General features: G+C 41.8%; 2 protein-coding genes across 2 annotated transcripts in view; both read left to right on the top strand.

Moving 5' to 3' along the window:
* Positions 1 to 5,688: 5,688 nt before the first annotated feature.
* Positions 5,689 to 7,985, top strand: LOC128359956 (P2Y purinoceptor 3; the record flags this gene model as incomplete). The annotated part of the gene is made up of 2 exons (XM_053320268.1): positions 5,689 to 6,014; positions 7,026 to 7,985. Coding segments are annotated over 2 exons (999 nt in total), but the record flags the coding sequence as incomplete, so codon positions are not given.
* A 4,121-nt stretch (positions 7,986 to 12,106) lies between these two features.
* The window catches only part of LOC128360453 (rho guanine nucleotide exchange factor 17-like), a 73,491-nt gene continuing 59,643 nt past the window's right edge, over positions 12,107 to 25,954 (top strand). The window contains exon 1 of the mRNA XM_053320888.1: positions 12,107 to 17,871. Within this exon, the coding sequence (XP_053176863.1) occupies positions 12,586 to 17,871 (5,286 nt within the window). The 5' untranslated portion in view covers positions 12,107 to 12,585. The remainder of the gene's footprint in view (positions 17,872 to 25,954) is intronic.

The raw sequence follows: 25,954 nt of genomic DNA, 5'->3' as shown, positions 1-25,954 counted from the left end.
TCATGTGTGTTATTTTTCAAGATTCAATTACAGCCAAAGAATGAGTGTGTATACGACGGAGTGAATGAATGAATGAATGAATGAAAGAAGAGTAGTAGGCATGAATGAAAATATTTACAGTCCTCTGCTTCTCTCCTCACCTCAGCATTTACATTCTCTGTACATTTACATTCTGCCACTCTGTGTTTATCATAGACACAGAGTCTGTGTGTGTGCAGGATACAACATTTGTCTTTATGTATCTCTAACCACCAGTCACCAGTTAGATTAGGAGTAGATTAGATTCTCTACAGGGTAACTCCAAAACCAGCCAGAGATACAGGGAGCCTGCACGGGCTAATGAAGCCAAATTGTGTGTGTGTGTGTGTGTGTGTGTGTGTGTGTGTGTGTGTGTGTGTGTGTCTACAGTGTTGCTGCATCATATTTGACTGTTTTGTATTTTTGCACAGCCATCTTTATTTTGGTTTGTGTTTAAAGTCGACACAAAACAGCTCTTGATTTGTTAATTTCTTAAGTGCTCAACCAATCAGTCATTTGAGTCTTAAACAATGAATTGATTATCAGAATTACTATTGTCAAATCATCAATATAGTACCACTTGATTAATCGACTCTAGAGCCTGGGCTCTGCTAACTGGGTGCAGATCTTGTCATACTAGTCTGAACTCTATCACGTTTCCAGTCATGACACCGTGACCTGGGTTCAATAGTCCACATGCTACTGAATCCACACACTGAATAATCATTACAAAATCATACAGTGGAGTTTGATTTACAGCTCTGTTATGCTCAGTTGTTAATCTGCTATATTTGTCCCATGTTGCTGGAACAGTCAGGCTCTCTCATTGCATTATAAATAATCTTGCGTCACCTTCAGTTGTGCTTCTTGGCAGGTCTGAGGGGCTGAGAGTATGCAGCAGTCCGTCTCTCCTGTCAGAACATGTGTGTGTGTGTGTGTGTGTGTGTGTGTGTGTGTGTGTGTGTGTGTGTGTGTGTGTGTGTGGGAGAGATAAACAGGGTGCAGAGCGTCCCTGTCAGTGAGTGGGGTAAAATTACTCCAGCAGGCAGGACTGCGGGTGTTGGCTTTTTGAACGACCTGTCATTTGGTGTGGTTTTTTTTAACTCAGAGCAGTGTGCAGGGGAATTAGCTCAAATGGTAGAGCGCTCGCTTAGCATGTGAGAGGTAGCGGGATCGATGCCCGCATTCTCCAAAGTGCAATTTTTATTTTTTTATTTGTCTGTGGACACATGAAGTCAAATGTGATTGTAGCTTTTACAGTAATACTATACAAGACATGCTCAAACAAAGAAGTGTGACTGTACTGTTGTAGAAGATTTAAGTTCTTAGGACTGAATCTGTGTCTGTTTTCCCACAGAGAGGGATTAGAGGAGAAGATGTAACAGAGGGTTGGTAGAAAAAGCTGAGTCACAGAGCAAAAGTAGATGACTCCTTCATACCTATAACGCCATAGCCAAATAACCAATGCAGAATGAATGGTCAGTGAGTAATGTTTAAATAAGTGTTTGCCTGCAGAGTCACTACGGAGTAAACAATTGACTTGAAGAGTCTAAATTACAACTTTCATTGTCGTGCACCTGTAAACCTTTGTGTTAATATCTTATCTTTATTTTTTTAATAAGATCTTTATTGACTTTTTCCAGATACGTTGACATTACGCAATATTTGTGACAGGAGAAATACAGAGATTGTCAAACCCTAACCCTCCCAAACCTAACCCCTGCCAGTCTTCACCCTTCCCGTCTCTCCCTAACCCGAACCCTAACCCACAAAAAGCAAAAAAAAATAAAAAACAGAATAAGTAAAAATGAATAAATAAAATAAAATAAAAAATAATGATAAACAAATGAGTGAAATGAAAAAAGGGTGGATAATTACAAGAGTGGTAAGGAGTTAGGTTTAGAAAACAAGTTAAGTTCATTCATTTTAATGGATTACATTATTTACATAGTTGTCAAGAGAAGAGTATTTTTTATTTTTCATTTAAGCAATGCAGGACTGATTTATTATATTCATGCATTAGCAACATTCAGGTATCTGAGACAATTCATTGTGATCTATCTCTCTATGTTTGTGTTCCTTTCCATGCATCTTTGTGTTTATCTGTTATATTGCTATTAAACTAAGAGCAAAAGCAGATTAGGAAATAGATACAGCATCTGTGAGCAAACACCATTCAGAGCTGTGATTACTGTTTGCTCTCTAGAGTGAAAATTGGAAACATATCAAACCCACACTAAAGATTTTGGAGCGTTCTTTGGCATGCATTCAGTTTTATACTCCTGTGTGTACCAGAAACATAAACTCAGCCATCATCATCAAAGCCACACAAAAGTAATATAGTGCTATTACTGAAAGTGAAGTGTGAGTCTAAGGTGTATCTGCTTTCTTTGAGTAAATATTTTAATTCAAACCCATTAAAGACAACTAATAAAAGTCAGTAGTCAACCATGATTTATTAAAGGGACAAAATCACTTTATACTGTTTTTTTTTAAAGATTTTATTGGCATAGACACTTTTATCCATCAGTAGACATGGGAGAGAGAGGGGAGGTAACATGCAGCAAAGGACCTCCGATCGGGATTCGAACCGGGGTCAGCTGTGTATATAGCATGTGCTCTAACCACTCGACCACCTGCGCTACTTTATACTGTTTTTAATGAAATGTTGCATGTGTTACAAAACATTTTAAACCTTTTAAACTGATAAAGCGTATTTCAGTTTAACGAGACGGAGCCTGTTCCATGTTTCCAAACTTTACGTGATCCTTACTTACTCTTCAATGTGCAGTAAGTTACGATAGACGAGTAGAGCTGCTCATTCGTGTCTAACATTACCATCAATTATTTAATAGATCAGAAAGAGATTCATATTTCTGTTTTGCCCCTCTCTCCTAATTTATTTAAAGAGAAACTGACACTCAACATTTTATTAAATCTTCATGAACAGTATCCTCCTCCTCCTCCTCCAGGGATATGTGATTATCGCCTCCACAGTGCCAGCAGATATTCAATATGGGACTCAGGACTGCATGATGCATACCTGTGCCTGTTTCACTTGGCAGAACTCAGCTGGAGATCAATAATTAGCTTGAAAAGGCTTTGTTTAAATCTGAATATGTGTAAAACTAGACAAAAGACCTACTAGTGTATTTTCTTATTCATTTCCTGTCTTCGTCTCGGTCTATAACATTTTCACCGCTTTCATTTTAAAAATTGCCAAAACTTTCCACAATGCACACAACAGTCACTCCTGCTGTGGTTCAAACATATGGAAAGTTACAGGTTACAGTTTTCGATTACAGCCTGCAAAAAAAAAATTACTGTTCATTACCATAAAATCTTGGAAAGTTGGGCGAGCCTGCACATGCTCCTCTTCACTCAACATCTTAAGAAACATAGCACTTTGGACAGGAAGAGTGAGCTATACACTTAATCAGGCATCACTTTTTTACAATGCAGTGCTCTCAGAAAGCTTAGCGATTTCAATGACTGTCATGACATCACTCACATCTCGATAACTGAAACACTTGTCAACAAATCAAAAATCTGAATAACGGTCAGTGAGTCAGTAGCAAATATAACACCAGTTCAGTTTTTCCATACCTTTTTATTTAATCCCTCGCTGGGTGCTGATTGGTTGGGTGTAAAAAAAATATTTCACAGGCTGTTAGCACTTGGCTCTCTTCTCCCCCACCTCCCCCCTCCTCTTCAATTACTATACTAGGAATGATGAAATCATGCGTCACTGTTGTTCATAACAAATTGTGCATACACCCACACAGAGGAGTTAACCAAAAACACACACTCTCTCTCTCAAACTGTATTTTTCCCCTAATACCACTCAAACACAGTTTTTTTTAAAGCAGTACATGCATACATGAAAGGGTTTGCAGCCAAAAGTTGTGAAACTGAATGAATCACAGTCTGACAGGATTGAATAGGAAGTGGCTTAAGCCAATCACTTACCCGCCCACATGCTGCCATGAAGGAAATGGATATGATTAATGTTGCCAGTGGAGGTGGCAATTTAAGATCTGTGTTTCTAACAGTGGGAGCTTTGAGTGGGAGAACAGACAGTCTGCAGTGGTTTTTCATTTCAAAACTTCATTGGTCCAGTTTGTACTTGTTATAAAGTGATGGAAGGACTGATGTAATGAATATAATCTGATAGGCTGGCTCTTTATTTATCGCCACACACCTCCAACCTATTTTTGCTTGTGAGCCTTTTAAAAGAAGCAACGTCTCCATGCAACCCTTCGTCATTGCTTGCAGATATCTGCTGCTTGTGACCGTCGGGTAGGTTTTCTCTCTTGTTTCAGAGGCCTGCGGTGATGAATTATTCAGTTAAAGAGAAGAAAGAAACCAACCCCTTGTGTAGAAGAAACCAGAAAGATTAGAGGAAATCCTTTTAATGACCTTGTGATTGGTATTCCTAATCCAAATAAGAGCTCACAAAGCATTGAGGCTTGACAGAAGGTAAATTACTGAATTCATGTGACTTGAGGATAAAAATGTGGACTCGGCTCACCTGGTTCTGGACTAAAACTGTGGTGCTGACAGGTGTCAAGGTGACTGGTTCAGTGGGGTGTTTGAAATATTAATGGTGTAAATCAAACAAATACTGATCTCTTACACCATCTAGTGGAGGGCGTCTTAGTGAACACTTGACACATGGCAAATATTATTTTTTTTGTTTGCTATATGTTTGCTATGCGTGCTGCATTTTGTGCCACAGCAGTCATACAAGGTTTACATGTCAATCTGAATGTCTGTCAAGTGAAATTTAATCACACACACCTACCTGGAAGCTAAAAATGACCTTCCACAGTCACATTCAGTAGTCCACATCAAGGTTATTAAAGTTTTTATTTTTATTTAGTTTTTCAGTTTGCTTTTTTATTTCAGTTTAGTTTTAGTGAGTTTCACAAGTGATTTAGTAGTTTTAGTTTAGTTTTATTTTGAAGGAATTGACTAGTTTTTAGTTTAGTTTTTATTTTGAAGGAATTTACTAGTTTTAGTTTAGTTTTATTTTGAAGGAATTGACTAGTTTTAGTTTGGTTTTATTTTGAAGGAATTGACTAGTTTTAGTTTAGTTTTATTTTGAAGGAATTGACTAGTTTTTAGTTTGGTTTTATTTTGAAGGAATTGACTAGTTTTAGTTTAGTTTTATTTTGAAGGAATTGACTAGTTTTTAGTTTAGTTTTTATTTTGAAGGAATTGACTAGTTTTAGTTTAGTTTTATTTTGAAGGAATTTACTAGTTTTAGTTTGGTTTTATTTTGAAGGAATTGACTAGTTCTGATTTAGTTTTAGTCTTAGTTTTAGTTTTTCAGGTATTGAGAGAATTGACTTGACTTGTAGAAGCTGAAAAGGATGAAAGAATGTGTGACACCAAATATGGTTTATCATCAAGTCCTTTTTAATTTCATTCTTTAACCACAGCTGCTGCATAACTATAATAACCCTGGTCCATATTCACATCATCGTTGATTTTGTCTCAGTAATAATATCAACGCTATCAAAGTAACAACCTCCTTCATGTCTCTCCTTGTCTCTCCTGCAGAATGTGAAGATGCCACATACTCTCGACTCCTTCTCTACGGAAGCTCTCATCGCCAAACCCTTTTCCTCAGACATCTTCTCCACCAGCGTCCACACAGCAGACGCTTTACTCCCCAGCATCAGCAACATCACCAACATCAGCGGGCTGGGTGTCCTCCGCTGCACCTACAAGGAGGACTTCAAACGTATCTTACTCCCTGCTGTGTATACCATCGTCTTCCTGCTTGGACTTCCTCTTAATGCTGCCGTCATACTGAAGATATGGAAGACGCGACCCAACCTGTCCCGCAACAACATCTATATGCTCAACTTGGCCATAGCCGACTTCCTGTATGTGATGTCACTTCCTTTGCTCATCTACAACTATGGCATGCGTGACTACTGGCCCTTTGGGGATTTCGCCTGTAAATTTGTCAGGTTTCAATTCTACAGGTGAGGTTGACTGATAGTTAATTATTTCTGTAAGCACCTGTGCACACGTATTCCCTTCATAACTTCTCTGGCCTAAGTATGTTTCAAAGGAAGCTCATCTTAAAGGCATAGGTTGTGCTACAGTCAATTGTGCATGTGTTAAGTTAAATGTGCCTCCTCACACCTGGTCAGTGCATGAAGTGAATGATGATTTTTGGTTTGCTAAGGTACAGTAATTCTGCCGTGGAGAAGGTGTGGAGATAAGGAGTTTAGATAGCCTACTGTTCGATGATCCGACAAACACTTATGGCGCTTTTCCATTACACAGTTCCAGCACGACTCGACTCGACTCGGTTTCCACTAGGGATAGTACCTGGTACCTGGTACCTGGTACTTTTTTAGTACCTGCTCTGCTGAGTTTACAGGAAAGCCGAGCCGATACTAAATGTGACGTCAACAGACTGCCGGCCACTGATTGGTCAGAAGAGTTGTCGCTGGAAGAGTCATGAGCCGTCCCACACAAGAATCAAACCCGCCATTTTTAAATACCAGTAACAGTGTTACAGCCATACGGCTCAATTTTCTTGCTTTGTGTGTGAAACCCACATACAGCAGCAAGTACACCACTGCCTCCATGTCCTCCATTGTTTCGCTCGGCAGTATCACTGAGCCGTGCTATGACGACCCCGCCCACGTTGATTACCTTTTTGTAATGGAAAAGGTCGTTCCTGGAACCGTGTCGAGTTGAGTCGAGCCGAGTAGTGCTGGAACTGTGTAGTGGAAAAGCTCCATTAGTTTGAAGCATATTGAAGCTGAACCCAAATCATTTATATCCATATATTCTCCATTTGTGATGATATTTCAGTGGAAGAATATTACACACCGTAACTCTTATTTTATTGTTAAGAAAGCAGTGTCTTGATTTCAATTTCAACCTGTTGTTTGATAGAGGGTAACATATGAAATGTGATATATGCAATTCAAGTGAAGAGAGTGTAATAAGATATTTTCTTTCCTGTTTTTCTGTGTTAGTAATCTTCATGGCAGTATCCTCTTCCTCACCTGCATCAGTGTTCAGCGCTATGTGGGCATTTGCCATCCTCTCGCGATGTGGCACAAGAATGGTGGCCGCAGGATGGCGTGGTCAATCTGCGGAGGCGTATGGCTTGTGGTCGTGCTCCTCTGCGCTCCGACGTTTCACTTCGCTGCAACGGGAATCCAGCGAAACCGCACAGTGTGTTACGATTTAAGCACGCCAAATCTTTCTGTGGCCTACTACCCCTACGGCATGGCTTTGACCTGCCTCGGCTTCCTGTTGCCTTTTATGGGCGTGATGGTGTGCTACTGCAGGATGGCCCACATCCTCTGCCGCCCGGTGGTCTACCAGGGTGTCACCATAGCGACTGGGGAGAAACGGGACAAAGCGGTGAGGATGATCATCGTGGTGGCGACGGTTTTCTGCATAAGCTTTCTGCCGTTTCACCTCACCAAGACTATGTACCTGGTGATACGCACGTTGCCCGGGGCACCCTGCGAGGTGAGGAACTTGTTCTCAATCATCTACAAGAGCACCAGGCCGTTTGCCAGTATGAACAGCTTTCTGGATCCTATTCTGTTCTACTTCACACAGCCACGCTACCGGCAGAGCACCCGAAGGTTTATGCTCAAAGTCACCACCCGTAGAGACAAAGGTACCAGTGTGTGAGCGAGCAAGAATCTTCTACACTGCAACAGTATTTCCTTAAAGCCTTGATGCTGCATCAGTGGTGGATCCCATAATGTTGAGTAGTGATAGATGGATTTGTTGCTGATGCCTTTCAGGTTTGACCTTTGACCCTATTCACTGCAAGAGAGGCATTGGCATCAGACAGCCTACTGAAATGCTGTTATCTGGTTACCTAGACTTCGAGAAATATCCCAAACTGAAATGAAAATCAACTTGAATAATCTTGAATTGGCGTTAACTATCACAGACTATGGGTGTAATTTATATCAAGGGAATTCAGGCATTTTAGTCACTGTTGTCTTGGTGATATAATTATTGTGGCTATTAACACTGTAAACACTGATGATACAGTCAAAGGACCAGGGCTTTCTGATATATTCTGCATTGTCCCTTTTATCTGATAAATGGTAATTTCAGTTAAATTTGTGCACTGGGTAATAATGTAGAAGCTTCCCCTCATCTCACTCCCCCTTTTTTGTAAATACATTTGTTTTTTTCCCCATTTTCATCTCTGTCATTAAGCACTGTGAACTGTATAGTTAAATATAAAGCTGTACTATAAGGCCTCCATGGTTGTCGTATGCATGTAAGATCATTATAAATGACCTTACGTATGATATGGAAGTGGAGACATTCAGGAGTGAGAGAGGGGACAGGATACTTTATGGAATAATATGTTTTTGACTACATATTAAATTACATGAAGTTGCTTGGGTCGCAAAAACATGGCAGTGAATGTAGTAAGAACAAGACTGAAACTGTAAAAAAACGTGCCTTTTTATATTATACTTTCATCATATGAAGGTTTATGCTGAAAAGTCAGACTATATATATATTTTTAAACTTCCTTTTCCAGCCACAGGGCTTGTTAATGCATGTTTTCACCGATGGATGGTGTATGCACGACAACTACCCTCGCTGTGCTGAAGTGCTTGCTCTGCTATTTCGAACAAAAAAATGTGTTTTTAATTAAAACAGTATCCAGAAAGGATTACAGCTCGACCACTGCAATTAAAGACAAACAGGTGCCAGCAAAAAACTAGAGAAGTAATCCTGCTCTTACCATGTAAAAATAGCCCATAAGTTTCCCCTCCCCCCACACCACATCTGTAAAATCTTAATTTAAAGGTTTGTGCCAATGTTAATATATTTTTTTATATATCAAAATCCTTATCAGATGCAGTTGATTTTAGAAGGAAGGAGAAGTGCAATTTGCAGACCTTAGGGTAGGATCTAAATTAAGGCTCGTCTTCCTGTGAGTGTGTGAACCCTTCGTTGATACAAGTGTAGAAAATACTGTAACGAATAGAGAGTACAGACATCAGTGAGAAGGGACAGTGTACTCGTTTAAGGTACTCTATGAACTGTACATAATGTAATATTGTACTTTGTATAATACGGTCGATATTGTGGCTTCCACGTGATAAAAACTTGTTATATATTGTCCGATGAAGTGACAGAATATATTAAATAGTGGATATTTTTGAACGCCTGCTGAAAGTAAAAAGTGACTGTGACATCACATTTTAAAATAACTCTTAATATCTCTTAACTTGATCCTAAAGAGTCTATTCAATAGAAAAAAAAATTCTTGTCAACTTTTTTCTGCTGTTTTTTATTGAGTAACCGAGTTACTGAGTTTTTGATTTTGTACATGTAATGTTCATAAAATGAACACAGATTGCCTTGTGTTTGCATTTTACTGTTGTTCATGTTAATTTAACAAACACTTGAATGTCGTCCTGGTAGTAATGTTTAATTTTGCATTGTCATCCTCGAGATGCATAACGATGCTGTGTTTGATTTAGATTTCTATCTTTTCAGCATTGAGTCCTTATCGCTGTTTGAAAATGTGCCTCATGACGTCTGACGCTGCTGAAGTCTTATAAGTAGATGTACGATTAATGCATTCAAATATAAAGGTAAGGTATTAATTAGTCCATAACTTAGACCAGAGTCCATATGGATTACACTGATTTTAAAATGTCTAAATCATGCTGAAATGACTAAATTAATCTGCAGCTTTTACAACATAAAAATCTGCTGAGTGAAAAGCTTTTAATAATAATAATGAGTTCTGCACTTATGAGAGGGAAAACTATGTATATTGGTTTAATGTGAATATTCAATTTTGACCCCAATGTGAGGTCATGTGCTTAAAGATGTTAGGAATGTCTTAATGTACATGTGAGTGTATGTGCAGTATGCATAATAAGTAATGTGGTAAAATGAACTGTATGTTCTTTAAGCTTCAGCAAAAAGAAGCATTTATGTGTTGTTGTGATTTTCTATGTGTGGGTGCTTATTTTAGACATTTCAGAGGTCTGTGTACTGTGCCAATCAGTATTATTTAGATGAATTCTTATTTTTGTAAAATACTGTAACATGGAGTAGTATCAGATATAGAATTATATTTTTGTTACATAATTATGTTAATGAAAAAGTAACTTTTATGTTCTCTTTATTTTTGTTGTACAGCTCTCTTGTGTTGTCATAAGTCATAATGTAAAACTAATAGTGATTAAAAAAAGTCTTGCAGCTCATCATGAATGCATTTAATTTATTCAGATAAAACTAATTTTGTATGTTCCCTCGAGAACCTTTACACCAGAGGTGTCAAACTCATTTTCATTGAAGGACCACATACAGACCAATTTGATCTCATGTGGGACGGATCATTAAAAAGATGGAGGGAAGAAGGGAAGAAAGAAAGAAGGAAGGAAAGACAGACAAAAGGAAAGAGTGAAGAAAGGTAGGAAGGAAAGAAGGAAGGACAGATGGAAGAAACAGAGGAAGGAAGGAAGGAAGAACAGAAGGAAGAAAGGGAGGAAGGACAGATGGAAGAAAGAAAGAAAGGATAAAAGGAAGGTAGGGAGGAAGGACAGATGGAAGGAAGGACAGAAGGAAGAAAGGAAGGAAGGAAAAGAACACAGAAAGGAAAGTGGGCCGGATCACACCCCTCAGCGGGCCGGTTCTGGCCCACGGGCCACATGTTTGACACCCCTGCTTTACACACTCTCTTGTCTACCAGAGTTACAACTAACGACTATCTTCATTATCGATGAATCTGGTGATTATATTAGTAGTAGTACGATCCATAAAATGTCAGCCCAAAGATATTCAGTGTACTATCAGAGAAGACCAAAGAAAATAGAAAATGTTTAATTAACTGGAACCTTTTAAAAAATGACTCAAAACAATGAATGAATTAATAATTGGCAACTAAATGATAAACTAATCTATGCAACTCAAATCAGAACTCACTCTGAAGCTTTATTATCAGAAGCCAGAAGATTCAGAAACAACATTGACATTGCTTGTTGATGCAGGTGGTTGTGTTCTTTTCTCTCTTTTTCCTGGACTGCAACCTTCAACTTTCAACAACATGAAAGTGTGTCTGCTTCAGATTTAGTTGGAAATAGTCAAACTCAAATCATAATATCCCCCAAATTTAAACACACAAGCAAAACTGTCAGACTTGGGCTTGAACAAGTATCAAAACCTGAGTGTCCATTTGGAATGCATTAAACTACCCCCCTAACCCCCCCCCCCCCCCCCATTTAGTCCTTAAAACTGAATCCTGCTCAAGTCTTGCACAATTAAAGGCAGATTGTGAGAACTCATTACATTTAACCCTCTCAAAACCACCAGCTAAAGACAGATTGATTGCACTGTCAAAGATATATCCATTATCTCCCATCAATGACATTTTACAGGTCGGCCTGTGGAGGGCGCTGCAGTCAATAAATCTGCTCTCCTCTGAGGGGAAGGTAACACAGAAAATCCCCCTCTGGAACAAAAGGACCTGTTAACCAGACAGCCACATGGGAAGCACCACAGAAGGGTTATTGTGCATGAGTAAAAACTTTTCTCTTTGTTTTCTTTTCTCTCTCTCTCTCCCTTCTCTGAATGCTGACACTGTAATTCACTAACACCAACACACCAACACACACACACACACACGTGGTGATAAAGATGCTGCAGAATATATTAATGTAGTGTGATGCAAGAAGGTAAATTAAATTGGCTTCAAAATCAAAAAATGAGAAAATTAGAAAAATTCAGCTGCATCTGTGGATATAATCTCTTTCCTATTGATATTTATTTTTATTTAACTGTTACAAAAGTACAGCAGGTAAAGTTTTGTTGTAAAATGTGTCGTTTTGAGAATAAAACTCCTGAAACACAGCTGCTGTCTTTTTCTTACGGGAAAGAGCTATAATTATACACAGTTTGTCCACAGTATCTGTCTTCTCCTATCAAAAAAGAAAAAGCTTTTCCTCTCAATCCCCTAGGGAGCTATGACAGCCCCTATACCCCCAGTCCCGCCCACCCCCCTCTGCCCTATCTCAGGCATTAACATGCAAAAAAAACAACATAAGTCACGGAAAACCAAATCGTGCCAAAATAAGGAATCCACAAACAGTTTAGGAATTAACGGTGACTGATGCGTCGGGCCCTTGCAGGCATGCTGACCTGGCGATGGGCAGAAGTTTGGCAACAGGAGGGGACAACAATGGAAAAGTTGTGTTTGTGAACAGGTTGGGAAAGTTTTGGCCAAAAAAGAAAAACTTATGGCGCTTTCCCTGCACGGATGCGTTTCGGGGATCGACAACATGTAAGTTTTGATAACAGAAGGAGCACTCACCTACTTCCAATCTGAACACTTTAATGCCTAATCTGTTGTTTGAGGGTTTGCCAACTTTTTTTTTTTTTTTTTTTTTTTTTTAAAGAGTGATTATTGTTGGGTTTTCATGCCTTTAGACTGCGGGGGGGAAATGGACCACAATTCAAAAAGCTGCTTGGATCTTTGATATCCGTGAGGTTAAAGATGTGTGTGCGTAAAATCTAACAAAGAAAAAAGACATGGCAGAAAGAGAGAAGAAGAATGTGTATCGCAGCGTCTCTTTCAGAAAGTTGGGGTCTTTGAGCGCCAGCAACAGGAATGAAGACCAGCAACACAATTCAGAGGATTTGGAGGCAGCTGGCGTCGCCCTTCCCCCGGAGCCCAGCAAAGCAGAACAGCCCTTGGCGACGCGTAATGTCAGTGTGTCAAGAAAAGTTTCCAAAATCTCTGCCACTACCACCACCACCACCGCCACCACCGCCGGCCTCCCAACCACAGATCTAAAGAGAGGCTCCTCCACTCCTCTCTCCTCTATTTCTCCATCCATCCGCCAGCTCACTGAGAAGTTTAGCAGCAGCAGTGGCAACACCGACAGGACGCACAGAGCCTCGTCGGGAAACGGTGCACCAGCAACCCGGGGGAGCAGCACTCTTCCCCGGGCAAGAAGCTGCAGGAGAGACGGGTCGCCTTCTCGTAAATCATTTCATGAGGACAGCGGTGGTGGATATTTCCAGGATAGTAATACTACTACTACTGCAGAGTCTCCCACGGACAAAGTGCAAAAGTTTCACTCTGGCACTGATTCTGTGTCAGGGTCGGACTCAGAGAGGAAAAGTGGGATTTTTGCACTGTTACCAACCGACAGCAGCAACTCTGGTAAGAGAGATTACTCACAGATCAATGCATGTACCTCTGATCCCAAAAAGACTTTGACTACAGATGAGGAAGAGGATGTTACTAGTAGAGGTGTTCCCCCGCCCTGTAAATCTCACAGAAATTATCTTGCCACACACCACACTGACTTTATTCCTCTGAACCCTGACAAGTGGCCCAGTGTGACCAAAATTAGACAAATTTTTGATGAGAGACAAGGCAGAGCTACACAGCAGCAAAAGACTGACAATTGTGAGAATTTAAAACAGGCAGACAGAGGGCATCCGGACCAGCTCAGCCCCACTGAGTGTGCTCCTCTGTCGGATAGATGTGACAAGCTCCCACCTTGCAACTCTGCTACTCAAGCCAGAAACCCGTCTTTGCAGGAGAGATGCATACATGGAGCACAAAACAGAGAAAGTGGTACTGCTAAAGACACATTTTATTATGGCATAGACTATAATTCCAAAGCTGACCACCACCAGCAGTACTCAAATGATGAGGAGGCAGATGTAGAGACGCTCAGTTTGAATAACAACAACGTTTCTGGTAGAAATACTTTACAAAGCAGTAGCAGCATTCGTAGGATTAACTCATCTCCATACAGATCTCGCAGTCCCAGCATCGAGCCAGAGGCTTTCTGTAAAAGCCCCAGGACGACAGGGTTGACATCTGACCCCAACCCTGACCTTCAACCCCCTGCTACTTCTTCTTGGAGCAGTTCGGTGAGCCTAGACACCTCCTCCTGCTCCTCCTCTCTTCAGCAGCCGACAGTGAGGGAGAGAAGGGATAGACAGGGGGTCGGGCTGCCCAGGGATAGTTTACATTCCTCACATAGCTCCTCTAGAGTGCAGGCCCCCACCTCCTCCTCCCCCTTCTCTGCTCCAGCTCCAGATAAAGCCATTACCTCCTCCTCCTCTACTGTAGCTCCCTCCACGGAGCTAAGAGCCTCGGCAAGAGCTACCGCTCCCCTCAGCTCCCTCTGGAAGTTTAGCTCTGGGGACGAAGAGGAGGAGCACACCAGGAGAAGAAGAGGAGGAGGAGGAGGAGGAGGAGGTTGGAGTGCTCTCTCTGGCCCTCTTCCTTCCATCTCCTACAGAGGAGGAGAGAGGGGCAACACAGAGCGAGGGGGCAGTTATTTATCGCGCAGTAAAAATGGCTGGTGGGGTGCTAAGGGCATTGGCAGGTCTTCAGGCAGTGAAGAAGACAGCCCTGGTTCTTTAGGGCCCCCCAGTAGAGAGGCAGTGCGCCGCCGCTCACTGAGAAAGAAGAAAAAGGTCAGTGGTGTTGCTCTAGCAACAGGCCGTGATGATTATGATGATCATGATGGCGAATCAGAAGACAGCGACAGTGACACGGGCTTGACCATGGAGCACTTAGAGAGGCACCATCAGCAGAACACAGGAGGAGAGTTTGTGGGTACAGCATCTAGGAGTCACTTGGCAAGAGAGCCCAGCAGTAATAGAGCCAGAGTGCAGCAATGGGAGCGCATCTCCTCACCTGTGGCATCCACAACACTCCCAGGTGTATCACGTGTCTCAAAGGTTAACATCCCCCCTTTTGTTTCCAGTCCTGGTGATTCCCATTGTAGCAGCCGATACTCCAGCACTGAGACTCTGAAGGAGGAGGACCAGGCTGGCCATGGCAACCGTTCAGGAAATGTGTTTTTGAACAGTAGTGGAGCAGGAGGCAGCAGAACTGCATCCTCATCCATGCTGAGTAAAACTTACCATGGTAATTTTACCATGTACCGCTCCCCTAGTTTTGGTCATGGAGACAACTTCTCCCGTAACCCTGTGCGGGTGCGCCCAAAGATTGTTCCTGCAGTTACTTCCTCCTCCAGTGTACTTGCCAGAGAAGGTGGGGTAGCTCAAGGGTTTAGGGGTGGTGAGACAGTGGCATCAAGGAGGACAAAAGGCGGGGAGAGCGCAGGTGAAAAAGATAAGAATCGGATATCAATGTCCAACCCTGATATCGCATCAGAAACAATGACACTCTTAAGCTTCCTAAAATCTGACCTGTCAGAGCTCAGGGTGCGGAAAACAAGTGAGGGGGACAGATCTGGGGCTGCAGAAGGGTCATCAGTGTACAGGATGGGCTCACGGAGTCATGGTAGCACCCTCTTGCCTTCTGGTCGCCGTCCTTCACTGAAAGACCTGACCGCCACCTTGCGGCGTGCAAAATCTTTCACTTATTCAGATAAACCCACACCACCAGTGAGGTGTTATTTGACAGTAGGTGCCACCAAGAGAAGCTCCTCTGAGCAACAACTTGACTTGGATGGAGAAGGAGACGGAGGGAGGGTGTCTGTGCCAGATAGGGAAGTAGAAAGTGATGGAGGTGGTTCTAGGATCAGAAGAGGACAAAGGCTGAGGGATTATGGATATGATGATGATGAGATGATGCCAACTCCACTGCAGGAGAGGTATGTGCAGGAAGCCAGGCAGGTTATTCGAGATATCTGCCAAATGAGCACTAGAGATGATGATGATGTTGATATAAGGAGAACTGTGGATGACTTGGAGGATGAATGTTTCCAGGTCAAGAAAACAAACGAGGAGAGGGAAAAAGCCAGAGTGAGAGTTAAGGATGAGGCGAAGACAGATCAAGAGTCTGAGTTTAAAAACACAAAGGATAGGGATAAACATGAGAGGGAGAGAGAGAACAGAGAGAGCGAGAGGGATGGACAAAGTATGCAGTTGGAAAAGCTAAACAGCAGGGGCACAGAGTACAGGGAGAAGGCAAAGAGGCAGAGCAGAGAGACTGAGAGAGCCTTACTGAAGGGCGACTCGGAAGAAAGCATGTTCTACGACCGCTCTGTGGATGAACTTTCAGGCCATGAGTCTAGCTTAACGGATGAAGGGATTGTGACAGAGCCAGAAACAGGCCCCAGTGACCCCTCTGAGAGGTCCTTTTTGGGGTCAGCAGGGGTTAATTTGGGGTCACGAATTGCTAGGGATGTGCTGGGGCAGCCTGTCACCGTATGGAAGCAGTCGGCTCTCCATGAGGTGGAAGGGTTTAAGCAGGAAAGACAGGAGATGAAGGAGAACAGCGTGAGTTGTGCAAATCGTCTGAATGAAGTCAGCGCACCTCCCTCCTTGCCTCATGCTGCCTGTATGGCTGCGAGTGATAGCATTATCATGGACTTGAGCACCACCGCCGGTATCAACAGTGTCAACGCTACCAACGAGGAGATCAACACCAACAACGCTGTGTCACAGGGGTCAACAGGCACTGTAGGAGGAGCCGAAGCCCCTGCAACCCCCAGTGCAATGCGTCGAAGGCGAAAGTTCTCTCCTTCTGGTAATAACAACACAGGCTCTGATTCCAGTAATGGCAGTAATGCAGAGTCACCGATGGTATCAGTTGGAAATGGAGAGTCCACAGTCTACCGCTCCCTCAGTGACCCCATGCCTCAGCGGCGCTGTTCTGCAGCAGAGGAAAGGAACAGCAATTTTTCCTCTGTAGACAGCAACCTATTAGGATCTCTGTCAGTCAAAGGAGGAGGAGGCGGTGCCCCAGAGTCCTCTGCTGTGGCCACCCTGTCAGAATATAAAGGTAGTGTGGCCAGTGACTTGTCGGTATACAGTGATGGTGGACTCCGTGATGATGTTGTAAGTGACTACAGTGGGGTGATCAGGAGCATTGTCGCTGAGCCAGGTGCAATGGACAGACTGATGACTGATGACCATAGCAACGGCAAAGCTCCCAAGAAGAAATCATTCAGTGACCCCAGTCGTCGTAGCGATGCCCCTTTACTTTCCCAGAATGACCCTCAGTTCAAAGGTCAGTCCGGCAGTGCTGAGCCAATCGTTGAGCTGGATCAGCTGGGCCAGATTCCTCCTTCCAGCAGTGAGCCAATCCTGAGCGAGCAGAGAGAGAAACTGTGGCAGGTGGAAAGTGAGCCAAAACATGCGTTGCCAACACAGTCGCATCACTATCATCACGGAAATAGCAACACTAAAGTTAGGAAGCCTCGCTCCACATCCGAATGCACCTCTGATAATCATGATGATGAAGATGATGATGTAATAGACCAAGGTGCAGCAGAGAAAGAAGAAGAGGAGAATAAGTTTAACTTTGACCTTAAGCTTGCTGAGGTTCTGTCTCCCAGAATGGTTCGTCGGCCCTCCAGAAAGCGTCCAAACAGGTTGGCTCAGTTTTACCCTCACGAGGACCCATTTGATCCCCCAGAACAGGGTTCAGAGGAGCAGGGAGATCTCAGGGAGTCGACCGACCTCACACCTCCTCTTCCTCCTCCCCAATCCCAGTCCAAACCCAAAACCAGATCCAAGCACGTCCGCCATGCCAGTGAACCTGCCACCTTTATACCTATCTCCCCACCTCCACATCTGCAGCCAGTGAAGGAAGGAGACTGTCTCGCAGAGCTTCCAAGTAAACTTCCAGCAGACGAGGCCCCGTCTCTGGAGGATGTGACCCAGAAATATATTCTCGAACTGAGCGCCCCTGAGAGAGACTCTGAGGGCCCAGTGCCTCTGCCAGGTGCCAGGGATGGAGCTGAAATTACGGTGTCGGCATCGGAGGGGCCCAGTGAGACCGGCACAAGTGGAATTACACAAGCTGGACCACAAAAGAAGAGTACAGAAGATACACCATCCACACCTATCCCGCAGAGGACCAAGCCCAGAGTGGTGAGTCTATATTTCTTCTCTTTTTCAGTCACGTTAAGAATGATTTTTAATATGATGTATGCAAGGCCAAAGCTCTGCTGCCGGTAATGCTTTATTGTTGCATCATGTCATGTGAGTTCAGATGATTTGGTGTTATTTGTAATCTGTCATTGATGGGTAACAAAAAGAAGTACTGAACATATTAATAGTATTAACACCACACACACTACTACACATATTTTGAATTTGGTTTGTGTGGAGTTGAAAGGATTTTTTTCTCTCAAGGGGAAGATTAGAGTCAAGGCTTTTCCATTATTCATTAATGGGAGACAGTGAAAGAATGGTTTTATGAATATAAACAAAAGAGTGGTTTTACAAAAGCTTTTTCATCAGTTTCATCTTATGGTGAATATAGCTTTTTATTATTTAAAGGAAGTTGAATGTAGTTTGATATAACACAAGTTGTCTTAGAAACAGCCTTTTATGTTGTCTTGTACAGTTGACTCGTTCCTATGGTTTCATACCTACAACTTAAAAGTGCACATGTGCATCTGTGCTTTTTTACGAAGTGCTGGGAATCAGAACTCGCATGGTTATTTTCAGAGTGCATTTGCGAGTGCGACTATAGTACAGAAGCCATTAAAGGCTGAGCAGTGTTAAACAAACATCAGAGGATGTTAGTGGTTTGATTAAACAAATCTCAGACAAAGGGCATTAAAGAGTGAACTAAGGCCTGCCAAATGTGTGTTTCTGTTTTCATTTATTTGTTTCATCCATTATCAATTGTCTTAGTGTCATAGAGAGTGGGTATAATAAACAGGTCACCTAAACACAGTACGTGAAGCTACAGCTGTGTCTAAACATTGGGTTATATTTTTCATTTATTATATTACAGCCATACAAAAAGCTAACTGACAGGGATGAATGCTATATGCTATCAAAATTCAATGTCATGCTAATTAAACAGAACAATATATTGACATTAAATTCAATATATGTCACCAGTATTTTATGACTTAAACTTATGTTATAGCCACCTGTGAGGTTTTTACATGTGCAAGACTGGAGAGCTGGAGACAGAGCCAGAGTCAAAGTTATTGTACAGTCATTGATGTGGCTCTGAACAGGCACGGAGAAAGTAAAACCAACACAGGGATTACCATTCCCACTGAGCTCAGGACAGAAGGTTGTAGACACAACTTTCAGGGTTTTGTTTTCATGACATCATAATTAGTTATTTTATTGCAATAACCATTTTGCAGGCCTGAAATCACTCAGTTTTGGTCAGGTGGCCAAATGGTACTTGTGGTTACATATGATTTGACACTGTGTATATTTCAGTAATCCGGACCATATTATTTTCATTTGTTAAAAACTATCCCACTATAAAAAATGTCCCCTTTTTTTCTCCTCTTGACTTTTGATGTTCTCTCACAAAGCTTGCCTTACTGCCTCTTGATGTTATTTACATATACGGCTCTGGCCTTCATTAGTTGTCGATTGTTTCACTCCCTTGTCCATTCATAGTCCTTTTGTTGTTGCCATAGCGACAGTAGTGGTAGCTGGCAAGTGACCTCACCAGGCAGGAAATGGGTTTAGGGAAACGGGAAGTTGTTGTGGTTACTGAAGTGTTTGATGATATCCAGCACCACCGGCTGGCGTGTGCATATGCGCACTCTATTGTGTTGGAGTATGTTTTTGTGACTCGTCTGTGTGTGTGTGTGTGTGTGTGTGTGTGTGTGTGTGTGTGTGTGTGTGTGTGTTATAAACTAGTTTCCTCTGTATTTTCCTTTCTGTTAAAGTGTGTGTGTGTGTGCATATTGTTTGTCTGGAATATATCAGTGCTTTGTTCCTATGTTTGGAGGCCAGAGTTTTGCCAACACGTTGTGTTTAGAGCACTGCCCTGCAGCTCTGGTGCACCGTGACAGTGTGTGTGATTTGGACTGAATGTAACAATAACTGTGCCAAGCCAAAATGGGGCACAGACAAGTTCTGAGAAAGAAAGGGAGACAGAAGGCAAAAGAGAGAGAGGGAGAGAAAAGGAGTTTTTCCTTTTCTGGAGACTGGAGTGTGGTTTATATTGCCCATAGTGCAGTGCATGCTGTCTCACACCAAAATGTGCCATTAATTTCACTTTTTCCCCCTATATTTCTTTTCTTTTCTTCCCTTTTCTCATCTCCATCAGTCCCTTATTCCTCATCCAGATGTGTTGGTCAGAGTCTGCAGTGTGCAAATGTGAAATATCTGTGTATTGCATTTTCATTATATCTTTCACACCAATCTCCATTTGTCTTTTTTTATTTTTTAGAACCAACATTCCTTCTTTTGTCGTCTTATTCTTCTTTTTTTGCTGTCTTTCTCCCCTCTCTCTCTCTGTGTCTCTGGAACATTGCAGTGAAGTGAGGTCATAAAGTTTGGCAGACCCCAGCCAAATATCAGGTAGAGAGAAAGAAAGAAAGAAAGACGAAGGCGAAAAAAAAAAGAAGAGAGCTGGAAAGGAAAGACTTGCTGGCTGAAAAAAGTTTGGGTTAGGATTAAAATAGAACTGAGAGAGAGCTGAAGAATGAAACAGTGACGGAGGGAGGGAGGCAAGGAGGGAGGGAGGGGGAGTTGATGGGAGAGGATGGTAGAAAAAGGCTAGATTTGTACTTGAAGTAGAGGTGGGTCATCTGTACTAAATTAATATGTTGATACATTTTGATATATTGCTTTGTTGTGAATTACTGAAGTATCCAAAACCACAGACACATATTTATATAACAAACTGGGACAGATCTTAATAAAAAATAGTAATTCATTTAGACATTTAAAACCTTTGATCTTAGGCATCTGTCTATGAGGAATATTTTCAGATTATGATTATATATGGAGACACAGTAATTGATGTGGCAGTATTACTCTAATTTGAACATAAAAACAATGGAAGAAAAAGAGTTATACAGGCTCTGTTCAGCTTTTTTTCTCTTCTTTTTTCTCAAGTAGCTCATCAAATATGATGTTAGTCTAAAATACATCTCAGGTATAGAATAGCTCGTCCTTCACAGCAGCTGAACAGACAGTTTGGAGGTGTAATCAGTTGTTTGTTAAAGGAAGTTAAATAAGATGCATCGTCTTTTTCTTCGACTTGATGAATTATGATTCCTCTTTTGAATCATTGTGTGTGCGTGCTTCCTCTTCTGTTTGAGTACTTTTCACTTTAGCAGGCAGCAGGAATGCAGCCCATCTTCCCCATCTCCTCCTGTTGCATAACAAGTCTTCAACTCTCCAAAAGAGACTGCCAGAGATTCATGTGTGTCAAGTATTTGTGGCTATATATAGAGCTGGGTATTGTTCAAAGTTTCAATAGTGATAGCTTAAAAATATGTTTGACATTTTACTTTTTTTCTGTATAAAAAGCTATAGCTCACAAGTCACAACACACATCAGTGAAGAGAACTTAGCTTAATAAAACAGTCTAAAATTAGAAACATTATGAGTTAAATTAGGAAATATCTGATGCAGGAATAAGTAAACAAGACTAGAAATCTGACTAAGTGTTGTTGCCAGCTTTCGGTACTTCTATGATATATTTAGGACACATTCGGACAGTTGGATCCCATCGATGAGGACAGTACAGGTGCAAAGAAGATGCTGGTTGCACTGTTAATGGGTGAAAGGGCGAAGAAAGGAGAAAGCCAAAAAAAGAAGAGACACAAAGAGCGGTTAGTGCTCCACTCAACAAGGATTAGGTCTAAAAGCACAGTGTTTATAGCTTCAGATTTATGACTGACTTTGTTTTATCAGGCCACCCACATGGAATCAAATACTTTCCTTCTGCCCATTATTTTTTCTTTCACTCCCCTGTAGCTCTCCTCCAAATGTTCGCTGTGTTGTAAAGGAACAGTAAAGGTGGAATTTTACTTTTGGCTCAGAGGTTTAACTTGAATTTATTATGAAATGTGGACAATTTTTAGTCATTTTAATTCTATATCTGATATGTTATTGTCAATGCTGTAGAGAGAGGAAAAATGTATTTGCATCTCCGTGTTTATCACAGATGGTGTGGGAGTTTCCGAATAAATATTTGGATGTTTTAAAGAGTCAGTCAACACCCATAATTCTATTCCAAGGAACTTTTGGAATAGAAAAACATGGACAGCGTTGTACAGGTTGTCATTTTCTAAGGCACATCTCACTCAGTGATGTCACAGCAATGTTGAAGAGGTTTTGTGACATCATCGTTTGAGTCATGGTCACAGGGGCAAATAGAGTTGGGAAATGGGAGGAGCTATTCCAGGTGCCATTGGTTCCCTTTCAGTTTCCCCAGAGACGACGTCATAGTTAGAGCATTGTGCTTCGATTGGAGTACAAAAGAAAAAGAACAAATGTGTTAGAAGATATCTGGCTGTTTGATTAAAAAGAACAAGAAATCAATGTTGAGGTAGGTAGTACCCCTCAGGGGGTAACTGCAACCCCCTGAGGTGCATTTAGGCAAGAAACATCCAATCACCAAGCTTAAAAGCCTGTGACGAGCACCGCTAACAGCAGGTGGGCGCTAAAGATTATGATAGTGAGAAGATTGAAGTTCACTTTTAACCCTCCTGTTGTCCTCAGGTCAAGGGAGGAAGGGAGGAAGGAAGGAGGGAGGAAGGAAGGAAGGAAGGAAGGAAGGAAGGAAGGAAGGAAGGGAGGAAGGGAGGAAGGGAGGAAGGAAAGAAGTGAGGGAGCAAAGAAAGAGCGAAGGAGGAGATGAACAAAGGAAAAATTAAAGAAAGAGGAAGGAAGGAAGGAAAGAAGGAACAGTCAAAAGAGACGGGGTCAATTTGACCCGGGAGGACGACACAAGGGTTAAATTGTGGTTCAACTGTGCATTAATTCACCAGCTACAGTGTTTTGTTCTCAACTGCAACAACAAAATACTTTGACTTACCTGCAGTTCTGATTCACGCCACTGACTGGCCTTTATCTCCATTGTAATGTTGCTGAGGCTCATGGGTATTGTAGTATTTTGAGCTGCCCAACATACCAAAACATTTATATTGATGCAGCAACCATAACCCTTTTTTTGGTCATAAATGGCTGTGATTTCACATTACTGATTGAAGTAACTGGTTTAACAGTAAATATTGTGATGAAATTGAATATATTTTCTTTCAAAATGTGCCAGTTTATCTTGATTGTGGTATTTACATGAGGCGTTTGCAGTCTGATTAGGCTATTATTCTCATTATTAGTAGAAAAAAAAGGTCAGAGTCAGAGAAATTCTGTCCAACACAACTAACATGGTAGTTCTGTTACACAATCAAGAAAATGTTACCTTCAAACCTGCAATGAAGAGGAAGGAGCTGATCTAGTAAACATCCTGTTCCTTTGAAAGTAGACTTTAAAGTGAAAGGTCACCATATACACACACACACACACACACACAGACACACACACACACACACACACACACACACACATATATATATATATACAGGATACTGTGTGGGTGCGAGATATTCTTTTTTAACATGTAAAGGTCAACAAAGGTTTAGTGAAGTCCATTGAGTGAAGGATGCTACGGGAGGTAAAAGGGAAAGAGAGGATAAAAGGACGAGGATGTGGTTTGTTCTCTGTGCATGTCTCCAGCAGATGTGAGGGAAGAGGTGGGATGAATCAGAAGATGGAAAGGTCGCAGTGAAGATACCTGCAGTGTCAGTGACATACAGGTGGCCCTCTAATGATAGACATTTTGAGTTTACTGATGCTGGCGGAGGAGGACAAAAAGTTCTAACTGCACATTGAAGGATGCATCACTGTGCTGAGAGACTCACATGACCTTGTTGTGGCTCCATTTTAGAGAAGGTGAGGCATCGATGGAGATTTCACCGGTTGAATAGATTTATTATAACATGCAGTTCACTTTAAACTGACAACAGAAAATAACAGAAGGACTCAGTTGGTTGCTTGATGTTTGCTGTGGTTTCTGTTCCTATGTAGTTAAGGTCCCAAGAGAGGAGAGAATTATAGAGCGCAAACGTCCCCCTACCTCCGGCCATCATGTCTCACACACACACACACACACACACACACACACACACACACACACACACACAGACACACACACACAGACACACACACATACACACACAGACAAAGTGTTTCCATCACTTCAGAGAACTTAAATTTATTTCTTGGAGACTTAACCATAGCCAATACTTGCCTAACCTCCTTACCTTAACTTTAAACCAAGTCATCCTAAAAATTGATGATTTACATTAAGGGGAGTTGCTTTTTGTCCCCATAAGACAGGTGATCCCCCACAACATGAGGAATACCTGACACACACACACACACACACGCACACACGCACACACACAAACATGTCTGCCTGTCTCCCATGTACACACAGCCTGGTGTGTTTCTTTTGGATCAGGCACAACAAAAATGTTTTTTTGTTCCACTGAGTAAGACTGGGGGGGAGGGATGGGGTGATTTAATGAAGGACGTATTTAGTTTGAAAGGGGCAGATTTTAGGGATACTGCTGCAATTTTAAAGGTAACTAACTTTAGAGAAATATGTGTGCGGACATCAAAGTCCACTATCATGTTTCTTCTGATCTAAATATGTGACTTAGACAAGAATAAGAAGGTATATTTTTTCAGTTAAAGGAATAGTTTGACATTTTGATCCTTCACTCTTGCCTAGAATTAGAGGAGAAGATCTCAAGGGTATATCAGGCCAAATGTAGCAGCCTGTTAGCTTAGCATGGCACAGGGGGGGAACAGTTCTCTGTCCAAAGGTATCAAACTCTTCCCATCAGCACCTCTGAAGGTGTGTTCAGACAGAAGATGAATGCCAGCCTCTGACTGGACTCACTAGAGCTCTTTATTCCCCTCCAGTCTCCTTTTTTTCTTCTAGTCTGTGAACATTGAAGGAATGAAGGAAGACATACACGTGAATTTTGTTCCAGTTGAAACATTTTCAACTCACATGGATGTTTATATAAACACTTTAACTTCTTTAATTAGCATGATATATCTATTTCATCTGTTTAATCTGCACCATAATGTCCTTCAGTCCTGTTTTCTCCTCCTTAGCAATGCTGAATATCAAGTTGCTGCAAGTTCTTTGAGAAATTTACAATATAGTACAAAGTCATCAGGTTGTGATTTATGTAGCACAGGCTAGCTAAGCAGTGTAATGACGCTTTTCCACTACACAGTTCCAGCACTACTCGGCTCGACACGGTTCCAGGAACGACCTTTTCCATTACAAAAAAGTACCTACTCAACGTGGGCGGGTTCGTCATAGCAACGGCTCCGCGAAACTGCCGTGACTTTGTTTTATACGCGACACAAACACATAAACAATGGAGGACATGGAGGCGATGGTGTACTTGCTGCTGTATGTGGCTTTCTGTCACACACAAAGCAAGAACATTGAGCCGTATGACTGTTGCGCTGTTGCTGGTATTTACAAAGGCCGGGTTTGATTCTTGTGTTGGATGTCACATGACTCGTCTGACCAATCAGTGGCCGGCAGGCTGTTGACGTCACATTTAGTATCGGCTCGGCTCACTTGGAACCTCAGCAGAGCAGGTACTAAAGAAGTAGCAGTTACCATGTACTATCCCTAGTGGGAACGCAAAAAAAGTTGAGTCGAGCTGGAACTATGTAGTGGAAAAGCGCCATAAAGCTCTCAGCGCTCAGTGGCGTCTGCTGTACAAGGAACTGCTCTCCTGAGAGTGAAAATGTGATCGCTATTATTAGTCTGTGGAGACGATTTTCAAACAAACTATGTTAACCATTGTCTTTGGGGCGTATAGGAACACGTCACGCAGGGCAGCGGTGTGGCTCATTGACATGTTTTATGGCACAGATGAATACAATCAGGCTTTGGATACACTATATATACTATAATACTTGGAAGGAGGATAGATTCAGTTGGATTTGCCCCGCAGTTGAGATTTAATTGACAGTGAAAAAAATTGAAGAAATGAAATGCACTCCACATTTAGATTAAAATCCTATAGCGATAGTAAGTGTAAGAAGAAGTAATAGTATTAGTATTAGTATTTGTGAGAGCTTCTGAGTGTCTTTATAAAAAAAAAAAAAAAAAAAGTCACTGCAAACAAATCAC

The sequence above is a fragment of the Scomber japonicus genome, chromosome 6, assembly GCF_027409825.1.
Source record: "Scomber japonicus isolate fScoJap1 chromosome 6, fScoJap1.pri, whole genome shotgun sequence".
In the NCBI taxonomy this organism is placed as follows: domain Eukaryota; kingdom Metazoa; phylum Chordata; class Actinopteri; order Scombriformes; family Scombridae; genus Scomber; species Scomber japonicus.
Note: the sequence above shows the minus strand (reverse complement) of the source record. Positions and strands in the feature narration are given on the sequence as shown.